The 13,751-nt window shown below is 44.0% G+C and overlaps 1 protein-coding gene across 1 annotated transcript; it reads right to left on the minus strand.

Annotated features, from left to right (window-relative positions):
- Positions 1-1,942: 1,942 nt before the first annotated feature.
- tubb1 (tubulin beta 1 class VI) lies at positions 1,943-9,348 on the minus strand. The gene is made up of 4 exons (XM_033042002.1): positions 9,118-9,348; positions 6,095-6,203; positions 4,789-4,899; positions 1,943-3,302 (listed from the first exon to the last, which is right to left on the minus strand). Exons 1-4 carry the CDS (start codon positions 9,172-9,174, stop codon positions 2,236-2,238), a joined length of 1,344 nt encoding a protein of 447 aa, XP_032897893.1. The 5' UTR covers positions 9,175-9,348; the 3' UTR covers positions 1,943-2,235.
- Positions 9,349-13,751: the final 4,403 nt, after the last annotated feature.

Below are 13,751 nucleotides of genomic sequence, written 5' to 3' on the forward strand. Positions count from 1 at the left end.
GATGCTGCTGCACCCGCTGAGTTCCTCCAGCAATTTTGTGTACCATCTAATGGAGCTTGCTAGTTGGATTTTTTATATAATTAAATTGAAAAAGATCTACTCCAGTTGATAGAAGTTACTGACAAAGGGGAGACGGGTTGCCTGTCATGTGTTGGTGCGATTTCTTGAATCAATACAGACCAAGTGGAGCTGTCAGATAGGCAGTTCCAAAACGTTGCCTCGTGACAATGTTGGGATCGTGCGCCACCTGGAGGGGAGCTGAGGCGATGCTCCCAGATACCTGCTGTGTTTTCCTTAGACCCAATCAATGGGAGATCCAAGGAATACAAGGAACACACACAAAATCTTTTATTATTTTCCTATCATTTGTTGGATATCATAATCATTAAGAAAATGAGAACTGATCTGCATCTTTGCAGTTGTTTATAAGTTGGCACTGTGCAACTGGGTTTTGTGTTTAACATGCAAACATTGACATATCTAAGCAAACTGAGCAAGTTTTAAATAATTAGAGCAATGCTGAAAATCCTAAACAAAATATTGTGAACACTCATCAGATCAGGCAGCATCCGTTGGGAGGGAATCAAAGTCAACCTTTCCCACAGTTGCCCAAACTGGAGAAGTGGGTATGCAAGCACGCTTTCATTTGTGAGGGAGAAGATGGAGAGGACAAAGGGAATATATGTGATAGAGTGGTGTCTAAGGGTCATCCTTGCGACTGAATGGAAGTGTTTTAATTTATTTTCATTAGACAGCATTCTTTGTTGTTCTTGGAACCTCTCATTCTAGCATCTTCTTTCCCAGTTATGGTAACACCCATACTATTTCCATCATTACCGTGACCACTTCCAAATACAGTAGTCTGGTTATATTAAATATTGCAAGCAAGGCAATTAAATAAAATGTGATCACTCCGTAAGCTCCGTAACATTCTATTGAATCAGTTTTCTTAGTTGTATAAAATAGTCGTACATAATAATCAACGTCACATAGCACATTGTGAGATTGCTGCTCAACCTACTCTTGAGCCTGTTGCCTCTCTAGGCCTATTCTAGCCAGTCGTTTAGTTGGCAGGTCAAGTAGATTTCAGACTAGGTAGTGGTGTGAAATTAAAACCAAAGTTGCTGCAAAGACTCAGCAAGTTGGGCCGTATCTGTGCAGAGAGAAAATGTTAATGTTTCAGGTCTATGACTCGGAAGTTTTGTTAAGGACCTGAACATTTACTGTTTCTCATTCCATAGATGCTGCCTGACCTGTTGGATATTAACAGCATTTTCAGGTTATATTTCAGATTTCCAGAATCTGCAGTTTTTTCATATTGGTTTTCCTTCTCCATCTTAAGTTTGTTTTGCATCACAGCAAAGTGTGTGGTGTGGGATCTGGATTGTGCCATCTACATGCAACATTTGAAATGTGATCAAATTCTGCCAGATAAACATTAGCATTTGCTAATTAAAACATTTGATAAATTCCCTTTTAATGAGCATTGGCATAAGGCCACTCTCAATATATTTTGGTTCAGTTAAGGAAATAATATTTTCTCTTTCCAAAACATATATTTTGTACAGCCAATCTCATGTAAAGTTCATACTGCTGGAGGCATCTGTTCCCACTGAATACATCTCATAGAATTAAAAAAAATATTTGTCAATATTAATATTTATCTCCCTCCCCCCCCATCCATTCCACTATTGCATCATTTGACTGTCCAGATTATTCAAAATATGTTTATGTTCAATATCCAAACACCCAACATTTCCATGTCAGAGGCCGCGGAACGTTTTTGAAAGTGGGAGGGCTGAGCGATCACTGATCACCGGCCTCGGGGGTACCCGGTGAGGGAGCGGGGGGAGGGTGGCACAATGATTATTTTTTGTTGTTGCTCAATCTCCAAAAACTGGGGGATAATACAGGCCATCCCCCGACTCAAAAAGTGGAGGGATATGTAGCCAAAAAAGTGGAGGTGCTGCAGCCCCCCCCCCCCCGATTCCGCGACCCATGCACGTGATGCTTCAAATATAGTCCGTAATGATGGAAGGATAATATATAAATTCATGAATCTCTATGAAGATGAAAATCGCTTTGAGATGTCAACTACATTCCTCCAGGCCAGCAAAGTTATTTTCTGGTCTGCCTATTTAGAATAAAATCATTGTTCCTGTAGATGTTCTGATATATTTTGCTGTTGTGTTCATTGTTCGTTCGATTGGTGATACACCTGATTGTCCTAGTTACTCAAATTGTCACCGGTTCAGCTTCTTCCACTTCATATTCTTCATCTTCAACCTCAATTGTAGCATCTTGGTACTGTTGGTACTCAGACACCAAATCGTTGGTGTTGCATTCGGCTTCTGTGAACTCCATCTCATCCATGCCTTCTCCTGTGTACCAGTGGAGGAAAGCTTTCCTTCTGAACATGGCTGAGAATTGCTCGGTAATGCGCCTGAAGATCTCTTGGATTGCAGTGTTGTTTCCGATGAAGGTGGAAGACATTTTGAGTCCACACGGTGGGATGTCACACACGGCCACTTTGACATTATTTGGGATCCACTCCACAAAATGGCTGCTGTTCTTGGTTTGGACCGCTAACATCTGCTCATCCACCTCCTTGGTGGACATCTTGCCTCTGAAGATTGCCGCCACGGTCATGTATTTTCCATGTCGTGGGTCGCAGGCCGCCATCATGTTCCTAGCATCGAACATCTGCTGAGTGAGCTCTGGCACAGTCAGTGAGCAATACTGCTGGCACCCACGGGCCATCAGTGGAGCAAAACCAGGCATGAAGAAATGTAGGCGTGGAAACGGAACCATATTGACCGCCAGCTTTCTCAGGTCCGCATTGAGTTGGCCAGGGAAACGTAGGGAGGTGGTGACACCACTCATCGTCATGGCGATTAGGTGGTTCAGGTCACCGTAGGTTGGCGTGGCCAGCTTCAAGGTTCGAAAACAAATGTCATACAAAGCCTCGTTGTCGATGCAGAAAGTTGCGTCTGTGTTCTCGATCAGCTGATGGATGGACAAGGTGGCATTGTACGGTTCAACCACCGTGTCGGAGACCTTTGGCGAAGGCATCACACTGAAGCTGTTCATGATTCTATCGGGGTACTCCTCTCGGATCTTGCACATGATGAGGGTGCCCATGCCGGAGCCAGTGCCTCCCCCCAGCGAGTGCGCCAGCTGGAAGCCCTGGAGGCAGTCGCAGCTCTCACACTCGTGCCTCAACACATCCAGTACGTTTTCCATCAGCTCCGCACCCTCCGTGTAATGGCCTTTGGCCCAGTTGTTACCAGCACCTGAGTTTCCTACAGGCGGGCAGGCAGGCAGGGTGTGAGGGGAAGAAGGAGACAGAAGAGGCCAGTTATGATGTATTTTAAATGGACCTAAGCTGCAATAAGGATTTATACTAGTCACTTCTTGATGATTCTAAACAATTGCTGTCACCTTATTGAAGGTCTGTGGGATAAATGTTCATTCTAATATTTTACTGATTATGCAACTACTCAAGATAAATCAGAAAGGCTTGCTCAGTATTTCTATCCCCATTATTAAAAATGCCTGCTGGGTAACACTAAGCCGTGGTATCTGATCTTGCCCTGTGTGTACAGAGTCAGAGTCTTATCCATTGTGCGCTGTGACAAAACGTCCTCCCTTAACCATATAACCATATAACAATTACAGCACAGAAACAGGCCATCTCGGCCCTTCTATTCCGTGCCGAACACTTACTCTCACCTAGTCCCATCTACCTGCACTCAGACCATAACCCTCCATTCCTTTCCCGTCCATATACCTATACAATTTTTTTTTTAATGATAAAATCGAACCTGCCTCCACCACTTCCACTGGAAGCTCATTCCACATAGCTACCACTCTCTGAGTAAAGAAGTTCCCCCTAATGTTACCCCTAAACTTTTGTCCCTTAATTCTCAAATCATCTCCTCTTGTTTGAATCTTCCCTACTCTCAATGGAAAAAGCTTATCCATGTCAACTCTGTCTATCCCTCTCATAATTTTAAAGACCTCTATCAAGTCCCCCCTTAACCTTCTGCGCTCCAAAGAATATAGACCTATCTTGTTCAACCTTTCTCCGATCCCCATCATCGGCAGGCAGGCCAGAGGAAGCCTCCAATCAGCACCACAAACAATGACTAGCACCAGCACTGAGGACACAGGCAAACGGAACACAGCTAGGTTCAATTAATGGTTATTGGACCAATTCACCTGCACCTTGTCAGCCCTACTCCTTTAGGAACACCTCCAAGAGTTCCAGTGGAGATGGGGTACATCGATCCCCTTATTAATTGTGCCCCCTCAGTAAGGATGAAGGACTATGCCCCTGTGCAGACCTGGGCCTTCCTATCACCATTATCTTTCTTTTGAAATAAACCACATCACATGTGTTCATCCTATTACGAGTGTCGTCAGTGTGGTCATTGTCCACTTGGTGTCATGACTCACACCACAGCATCTATTAATCAAATGTATACTGACTGATTGGTCATCACTGGAACAGACTAATTGATGGCCATTCTGTTACTTTTTATTCACTGATCAGACTGTTGAAACCAGTATCCAATGGATAAGACTCTTAAATCCATTTTCTTTTGTTTCTTACTTTAAGGTTCTCATTAATATTGTTCTATGACCCAACAAATGGAACGCATATCAGAAATGTGCACAGAGCCAAGACTAAAAATGACTGCATTAAGGATAACTTAAATTTTTACAGTGAAAATGTTTCAGTTCAAAAAGAGCTTTGCTTTGCTACTTTATGAGAAAAGGCTGTACCATAGATGAAGTTATCTGGTCTGAAGAGATGTCCGATGCGGCCATATCGGACACTGTCCATCGTTCCAGGCTCCAAGTCCACCAGTATTGCTCTGGGCACGTATTTGTTATCTGGATGTAAAGTTACACGGTTAACATACTTTTGAACGCTCATCAAGGTGAACAAGGCCTTACAATTAAATCCATCTATTTCGTGATTCTCTGCATTGAGCAACTCTTTGATACTCATAGAACAGGTCTGGCAAAGTTTGGATACTATAATGCCTCCCATCAAACATTTTCTGACCTGGAACAGATTAGATTCAACAAAAAACATACTCTACATTGTCCTAGGGCACACTCCCAGAGGACATGGATTCTGGGTTAATTTTAGAGTGAACTTCCCTTACACTGTCCCTTTTAACAATCCACATGCAGCATAAGCACAGGGCAAAGCAGCACCTAGAGGCTCATGAGTCTAACAAGAAATAAAGTGCAGGCGGCATCTGTGGAGGGAATGGGCAGATGAAGTCTTGTGATGAGACCCTCCCTCAGACTCTTTATCTACACTGTTGCAACATTGTCCTAATCACATATTCAGGGAAGCACCCTCTATTGGACAAGAGTTAGGGTGGCACGTTGGCGCAGCGGTGGAGTTGCTGCCTTGGAGCGCTTGCAGCGCCGGAGTCCCGGGTTCGATCACGACTACGGGTGCTGTCTGTACAGAGTTTGTACGTTCTCCGCGTGACTGCATGAGTTTTCTCCGAGATCTTCTGTTTCCTCCCACACTCCAAAGATGTAGGTAAATTGGCTTGGTATAAACATAAAAATTGTCCCTAGTGTGTGTAGGATAGTGTTAGTGTGCGGGGATCGCCGGTCGGCGTGGACCCGGTGGGCCGAAGGGCCTGTTTCCGCGCTGTATCTATAAACTAAACTAAAGTAGTATTTCTTCCATTTTTCATTCAACCGTGTGTGTGTGTGTAAAGTTTTCTTTTAGTTTTACATTTGTATTATGCAAATTGGAAAAAAGAATGACAGGTAAAGTTTTCAATCTTGTGGCCAGCATACTGCATCTACCAACTTTGGTTCCATTGCTGAAAGGACTGCGAATGACTCTCACATCCAAGTCCCTGGAACGTATGTTTTCAAAATATTTATGGTGCCTGTTTCGGAAAATAATTTTGAATTCTGTATAGGATTCACACCTTGTGTTTTGGACCTTTGCAGATTTTTAGTTTGCTACAAGCCTAGTTTGATAAATGGTTATATACAGCACATGTACATAAAAACAGTAAGTTTGATGCTCCTTATCTGTGACGTTCCTCACCATGTGCTTCATTGAAGTATACGTTGACTCTTTCAAGCTGGACATCTGAGTCTCCAGTGTAATTCCCATTGGAGTTAATTCCATGTTCTTCGCTAATTACTTCCCAGAACTGTCAATAGAGAATGTGAAGTATTTTGTTAAGATTAATAGGCATATCCTAAATATGGTGCCATCAAGAAGATCAAGATCAATGTTAATTATTTTATTCACTTTACAATGTATGGGTAGACTAATAAGGCCAGCATTTGTTGCCTATGTTTAATTTCCTCAATGCCTGCTTGATCCAGTGCAGTCCTAATGGCGATGGTGTAGGAGAGACTTGCAGAATTTAGATCCTTTAATTATGAAATAGGGGACCGAGTATAGACGCTGGATCATTATGTTGCTGTACAAGACATTGCTGAGGATACACTTCATAAATCCATAAGTGACAGGAGCAGAATTAGAAAATTCGGCCCATCGTCTACTCTGCCATTCACTCGTGGCTGATCTAACTTTCCCTCCTAACCCCATTCTCCTGCCTTCTCCCCATAACCCCTTACACTCGTACTAATCAAGAATCTATCCATCTCTCTTAAAAATATCCATTGACTTGTCCTCCACAGCCTTCTGTGGCAATGAATTCCACAGATTCACCACCATCTGACTAAAGAAATTCCTCCTCATCTCCTTCCTAAAAGAACGTCCTTTAGTTCTGAGGCTATGACCCCTGGTCCTAGACTCTCCCACTTGACGTATCGTGTTCAGTTTTGGTCAGCCTGCTACAAGAAATATACCATTAAACTCAAAAGAGAGGCAGAGAGAATTTACGAGGATGACTCAGACTTTATTCCTTGGAACATAGGAAGCTGAGCTGTGATCTTATGGAGGTGTATAAAATCATGAGAGGTGATTGCACACAATCTTTTTCCCAAGGTTGGGGAATCAAGAGCTAGAAGGCAAAAGGTAAGGTGAGAGGTGACATTTTTAATAAGAATCTGAGGGGCAACTTTTTCACACAGAAGATGTGTATAAATGGAATGAGCTGACAGAGGAAGACAGATACAGCAACAACATTTAAAAGACACTTGGACAGATAAATGAATAGGAAAGGTTTAGAAGGATTTGGATCAAATGCGGATAATTGGGACTAGCTTGGATGGACATCTTGGTTGGTATGGATGAGTTAGGCTGAATGCCCTGTTTCCATACTGTTTAACTGCAATGCTAAATCAGTTTGGTGTACGGTGGTGATGTTCCTGGTACTTTTGTCCTTCTTGGTTGTGGAACACATAGTTTTGGAAGGTGCTGTCAGAGTAGTTTATATACGTAAATAACACACTGCAGTCATAGTTCATCAGTGTGGAGGGAACAAATGGGGATGGGGTGCAATCAATTGGGTTGCCTTCTGCTAAATATTGTTGAGTTTGAGTGTTTTCCGACCTGCTATTATCCAGACAAGTGCAGGGTTCATTCACACTTATACCTTGTTGATAACGGAAAGGTTGGAGAGTCAGGAGATGAGTCACTTCCTGCTGGACATCCAGCCTCTGACCTGCTGTGCTAGCCACACACACATGGTTTTTGGTTGCAGGTGAATCCCATGATGTTGATGGTTGAGGACTTGGTGGTGGTCATGTCAATGAATGTCAGAAGTGCCGAGTTAGATCTTTGTTGCATATGGTCATCATCTGGCACATGTGTGCCTCATTGGCCCATGTCCAAACGCTGTCTGAATCTTGATGCACACAGCCGTAGGTTGCTCCATTTGCTGAGGAATTGTGAATGGAATTGGACATTGTCCAATCTTCACAAACATCCCTATTTCAGATGTTATGGTGGATGGAAAGTTATTAATGAAGCAGATGAAGATGGTTGGGCCCAGGATAGTGCCCTGAAGATTTCATGCAGTGTTGTCCTAGGACTGGGATGATGGACTTCTGACAACCACTTTCCTTTATGCAAGGTATTTTGTCCAGTCTTTTCAGCTTGACTTCATTGACTTCAGACAGCCAGTGGTAGAGCATTAATTTGCTGGGATAGCACAGATTGTATGGGAACCTTTACCAGAAAGAGCAAGCTGTGGATCTATCCATTTACCAATGGAGGCCAATCAATGTTCCCTTTGTACATCTAAATTCCACTCCTGTTGGCTGGGAGTTACTGGAACTACTCTACGACGTGTAAACAAGACTGACAGGCATTTCGGAGAAATTGCCCCACACCCATCTCTCTTATTTGGTTACTCACCGCACACTGCCACTCATTTTAACCACCATGCATGACATTTCCATTTTAGACTGGATTATTCAATGTAATATTAAGATTCACAATTATACAGAAATTAACCACATGGCAATTAATTTTATCTGAGCTTTATAACATTAACTGTTGGCATTTTTATTATTTATTGTTTTCTATCTAAATCAAAATGCATAGGGAGAAACTGCAGATGCTGGTTTACACCGAAGATAGACACAAAATGCTGGAGAAACTCAGCTAGATAGGCAGCATCACAGGAGAGAAGGAATAGGTGATGTTTCGGGTTGAGACCCTTCTTCAGACTCAGAATGTTAAAGCAAAATGAATTTTGTTTCTACAAACCGTTATTTTTATTTTATGTACTTTTAACAAATTATTGAGATGTATAGTTTTTTCTCTCAGATCCATACCAACATAATTTACAGACTGCGTCCTCACTCTGTCTTCCGTTGAGCATGGAATATTGAGCTTGTACCAACTGACATGGGAGATTTTACAATCTATAACTAATTGCGGGCTTGCGCAACATCTCAGTTGAAGGCAGTGTCACTGAAAGCGAGAGCATTGTGCTGTCAGCCTAGATTATGCATTCAAGTCTTTGGACTGCGACCATAACAATGACCACCAGACCAACAGGTGGATGTATGTGTTCCTGCAGCGATGGTTGGTTAACACATGGACAATTGCCATTGACTTGACCAAACAAAACCCTGCAGCACATTTCCAATGCACAAATTAAAAAAAAGAAAACCATAGTAATCGTGAAACCAAAGTCCACTTACCTTGCCCCCAACTTGGTTGCCACATTGCCCAATCTGGAGGTGCACTATCTCACGCATGTTGGCGAGTCTAATGTCGAATTGTTGCCGATTTAAAGTCTCAACTGCCCTGTACCTTGTCAGCAACAGCTGTTTGTCACAGTTCTCGGAATACCCGTCAAGTGTCACATGGCAACAGGGGCAGTCGGTGTAGGAAACGTAATGATGCTCCCTTGCCTGCCCTATCCCTCCCACACACGCATGCCAGAGCCCTCACTAAGGATAAGCATGAGCATTGCAGAGAGAGATAAGAGAAACCAAGTGTTGGAACTCTCACGTAATTAAAGAGTAAACAGCTAATCAGGAATTTAAAGCCTTCACAGTCCCATGAATCAGCAATGTTCTACTTTCACCAAGGCTTAAGGGTTTAACTACCAGGCCAAGTTGTACAAACTGTTTGTATTGCTATACGTTTGGAAGGTTGAAAGGTTAGCTAATCGAGGCTTTTAAATGATTATTGGGAATCGATGGGGTACGTATTGAACTAATTCCTCTGGCCCGGGTGGGGTGACCCAGAAAAAAGGCACAGTCTTAAATTGAGAGCTACCCTGTTCATGAGTGAAATCAGGAACGATTGCTTCACATCGTGGAATCCGGTATATATCTAAAACTCTCACACAAAAGTAACTAGATCTAAAGAATGGAGGCTGCACCAGACCATTCACCCCCCTCATTCATGTTCTGTCATTCAATAAGTTTATGACTGATCTTGTATCTTGTACCCATGTTAAGAAACATTTAGACAGGTACATGGACAGGACAGGTTAAGAGGAATATGGGTCAAATGTAGGCAGGTGGCATCAGTGGAGATGGGACATGTTGGTCAGTGTGGACAAGTTGGGCTGAGGGGCCTGTTTCCACACTGTATGATGCTAATACTCTCCAAGACCACTTTCCTGCACTAACTCTGTACTCTTTTGATTCCCTTCATGTATACAAACCTATCAACCTCTTTCTTGAATAAATTCAGCAACTCAACCTTTAAAGGTCTCTTTCCTCTTTTCTCTTAGTGATATTGCTCGTTCTATCCTGAATGGCCAAACTTTCTGTGAGACTGTGGCCTTTGCTTCTCGATTCCCTTAGCCAGGAAAAACAACATCCCATCAATTACCCTGTGACGTCTCATAAGGATTTTGTACGTTTTTAATTAAACCATCTGTCATTCTTCATCTCTGTCCTGAGCCACGACTCTTGAGTTTGCGATATGGTGCCATGGTTCCAGTCACTGGAGCAGGTGAAACATCTACTGCATGTCTCCCCTATAGAGTGTCCTTTATTTGTTTCAATGAGATTATTTCTCATTCTTCTAAACTCAGGGAAGTAAAGACCCATAGAAGCTCATAAGTTCTAGGATATAGACAAGTGCAGCAAAGGAATAGGCCCTTTGGCCCACAATGTCTGTGCCAAACATGATGCTAAGTTATCTAATCTCCTCTGCCTGTACATGATCCCTATCCCTCCATATCCTGCATATACATGTGCCTATTCAAAAGCCTCTTAAATGCCACTATCGTGTCTGCTCCGAGCACCAGGCACCCCACCACCCTGCGGATCTCTTAGTCATAGAGCCAGCTCAACTTGCCCATGCCAACCAAGGTGCCCATCTACACTAATCCCACCTGCCTGTGTTTAGCCCATATCTCCCTAAATCTTTCCTATCCACGTACCTTTAAATTACCATATTTTTTTAATTTTGCTCCTTTCACCTTAAGGTATGCCCTGGAGTCTTTGTAAATTCCACCCTGGGGAAAAAGGTTCTGAATGTCTACTTTATCTATGCCTCTCATAATTTTATATATTTCTATTATGCTCCAAAGCTCAAGCTCAAACAATCCAACCTCCCTTTATAGCTAATGCCTTCTAATCCAGAGCGGATTCGGATAAACATCTTCTGCATCCTCTTCAAAGCTTCCACACCTGTCCTGTAATATGGCGACCAAGACCTCATACAATATTACAAATGCTGCCTGACTAAAGTCCTATAAAGCTGCAGTATGACATCTTATATTCAATGCCCCGACCTATGAAGGCCAGCGTACCATATGCCTTCTTTACCACTCTATCTACCTATGTTGTCAGTTTCAGGGAGCTATGGTTTTGGCCACCAAGATCCCTTTGGTATCCTCACATACATGCCCATACAGGGCATGTATGTGAGGATGCTCTTCATTGACTATAGCTCTGCATTCAATACGGTCATCCCCACCAAGCTCACCACCAAACTCCACCAGCTAGGCCTCAGCTCACCGATATGCGCTTGGATCCTGAACTTTCTCACGGAGCGACCGCAGGCAGTGAGACTGGGCTCGCACCTGTCCTCCACCATCACCCTGAGCACCGGCACACCACAGGGTTGTGTACTAAGCCCCATGCTCTACTCCCTCTTCACTCACGACTGTGTCCCTGCATTCGACACCAACACCATCGTGAAGTTTGCAGACGACACAACAGTGATTGGGCTGATCACCAACGGTGATGAAACAAATTACAGAGCGGAGGTGCAGAACCTGGCGGACTGGTGCGCCAATAACAACTTGGCACTAAACACCTCCAAGACCAAGGAGCTGATTATTGACTTCAGGAGGTCCCATTCTGGAGAATACGCCCCAATCTCCATTTATGGGGAAAGTGTGGAGAGAGTGTCCAGCTTCAAGTTTCTGGGCACTCACATTTCAGAAGACCTCACATGGTCCACAAACACCGCCGCGCTGGTCAAGAAGGCCCAGCAACGACTGTTCTTCCTGAGGACATTAAAAAGACTGGTCTGCCCCAACAGCTGCTGACAACGTTCTACCGCTGCACCACAGAGAGCATACTAACGTATGGCATCTCTGTGTGGTATCTCAGCTGCACGGAGGCGGAGAGGAGAGCTCTTCAGCGCGTCGTCAACAGAGCGCAGCGGATCATCGGGACACAGCTACCAGCCTTGGAGGGCATCTACCACACGCGGTGCCTCAGGAAGGCCCTCAGCATCCATAAGGACTCATCACACCCCTGCCACGGTCTGTTTCAACTACTTCCCTCCGGCAGACGTTACAAGGCCTTCTACGCCCGAACCTCCAGACTCAGGAACAGTTTTATCCCAAGAGCTATAGCGGCTCTGAACCAGCCCTAATGAGTGCCCCCCCACCCACCCCCTTTGGACATTCTCCCTCAGATGGTCACGTCAATCAATTCAGCTTGTTTATTTATGTATTGTATTTATTTACCTTTCTTGTACATCAGTGGAGCTGCACACTAAATCTCGTTGCACTGACGTGCAATGACAATAAAAGATATATTATTATATTATTATTATTATTATTATTATTATTATTATTATTATCGTGCTTTCTGCTTAATCAACAGTTTTCATGACTGGAAGTGGTAGGATTTTTCTACAAGAGTATTGTGGGATGCAGGTTGAAGGAGTAAATGGCAGTTGCAGAACAGTCATGATGTAAAGCAGGTTTAAGGGGCTGAATAGCCTCCAATATTCATATTAATGGTGTGGATGAATGACGATACAATTTGAAGGAGAAAACATAAATAAGGGACAAATAATTGGGATGTGGTGGAATGGCCAGATGAGAAGATGCTTGATTAATGGTAAATACACAGTTGTGCTTCTTGACCATAGTTATGTGGATGTATGCAGGTCACATACACTTTTTTATATGTCCTTTGTAAGTAGTAAGTAAGTTTTATTTATATAGCACGTTTTAAGTCAACTCGCATTGACACCAAAGTGCTTTACATAAATTAAATAATAAGTTTCCATACAAACCATAGAAAAAGGTTAAAAATAAATAAATAAAGAGAATGGACACAACACATTATAGAGTTCAACACAAACGTCCCCCCACAGCAGAATCAAAAATTTCCACTGTGGGGAAAGGCACCAGAAAGTTAAGTCCTCTTCCTCTGAAACACCCGAGGTCGGAGCCCATTTGTGGCCTTGCAGCCGATCCGGTGTTTTCAGGGCCCTCTTGCCGTGAAGATGGAACTCTGGCGTCGGGTGAAACGATTCCTCAAGCGGCTTGGAAAGTCTGGAGCGGCTGCCTCCTCCCCGGAGACCGGAGACCGCGGCCGGACGCCCGCAGCCACAGCTCCGCGATGTTGGGAGTCGGCGGCCACAGCGCTCCGGAGCTTACCGCACGGCGACCCGGTAAGGCATCGCTCGCTCAGTGGCTCCGCTCCGTGATGGTGTCCTTGCGCTGTGCCGCCGCCGAAGCTGTAGTCCCAGCTGGTCCCGACAGGAAACGCCACTCCATTCTCGATGGTAGGCCGCGAGGACGGGGCGAAGAAGCAGCTCGGAGGGATGCTGCCTCTCCGACCAGGTAGGTGACTAAGAATTAAAGTTTCCCCCTTCCCCACCCCCACCCACCACATAAAAGACCTCCACTAACATTTTGGACAGGACTTAAAATAAAAAAAAGGTGAAGAAACGGACTGCGGGCAGGCTGCCATACACAGACGGCGCCCACTCCTGCACATCCGCCATCTTGCCTCTGAGGTTTTGGCCTAATTCTGCCGGTATTTTGTTTCTGAACGTTAGGCCGAGTGTGGACGTTTATTCATAGAGTAGCAGCTGATGACATCCAGTCATACAAGCCTGA

This window comes from Amblyraja radiata, chromosome 23, assembly GCF_010909765.2.
Source record: "Amblyraja radiata isolate CabotCenter1 chromosome 23, sAmbRad1.1.pri, whole genome shotgun sequence".
NCBI lineage: Eukaryota > Metazoa > Chordata > Chondrichthyes > Rajiformes > Rajidae > Amblyraja > Amblyraja radiata.

Excerpts from the sequence above, each read along its gene's own strand:
- tubb1 (XM_033042002.1), bottom strand. The coding sequence starts at position 9,174 with ATGCGTGAGATAGTGCACCTCCAGATTGGGCAATGTGGCAACCAAGTT. Across the intron at positions 4,900-6,094 it reads ATACTTCAATGAAGCACATG|ATAACAAATACGTGCCCAGA; the intron begins GTGAGGAACGTC and ends CTTTACATCCAG. Across the intron at positions 3,303-4,788 it reads ACCAGATAACTTCATCTATG|GAAACTCAGGTGCTGGTAAC; the intron begins GTACAGCCTTTT and ends GCCCGCCTGTAG.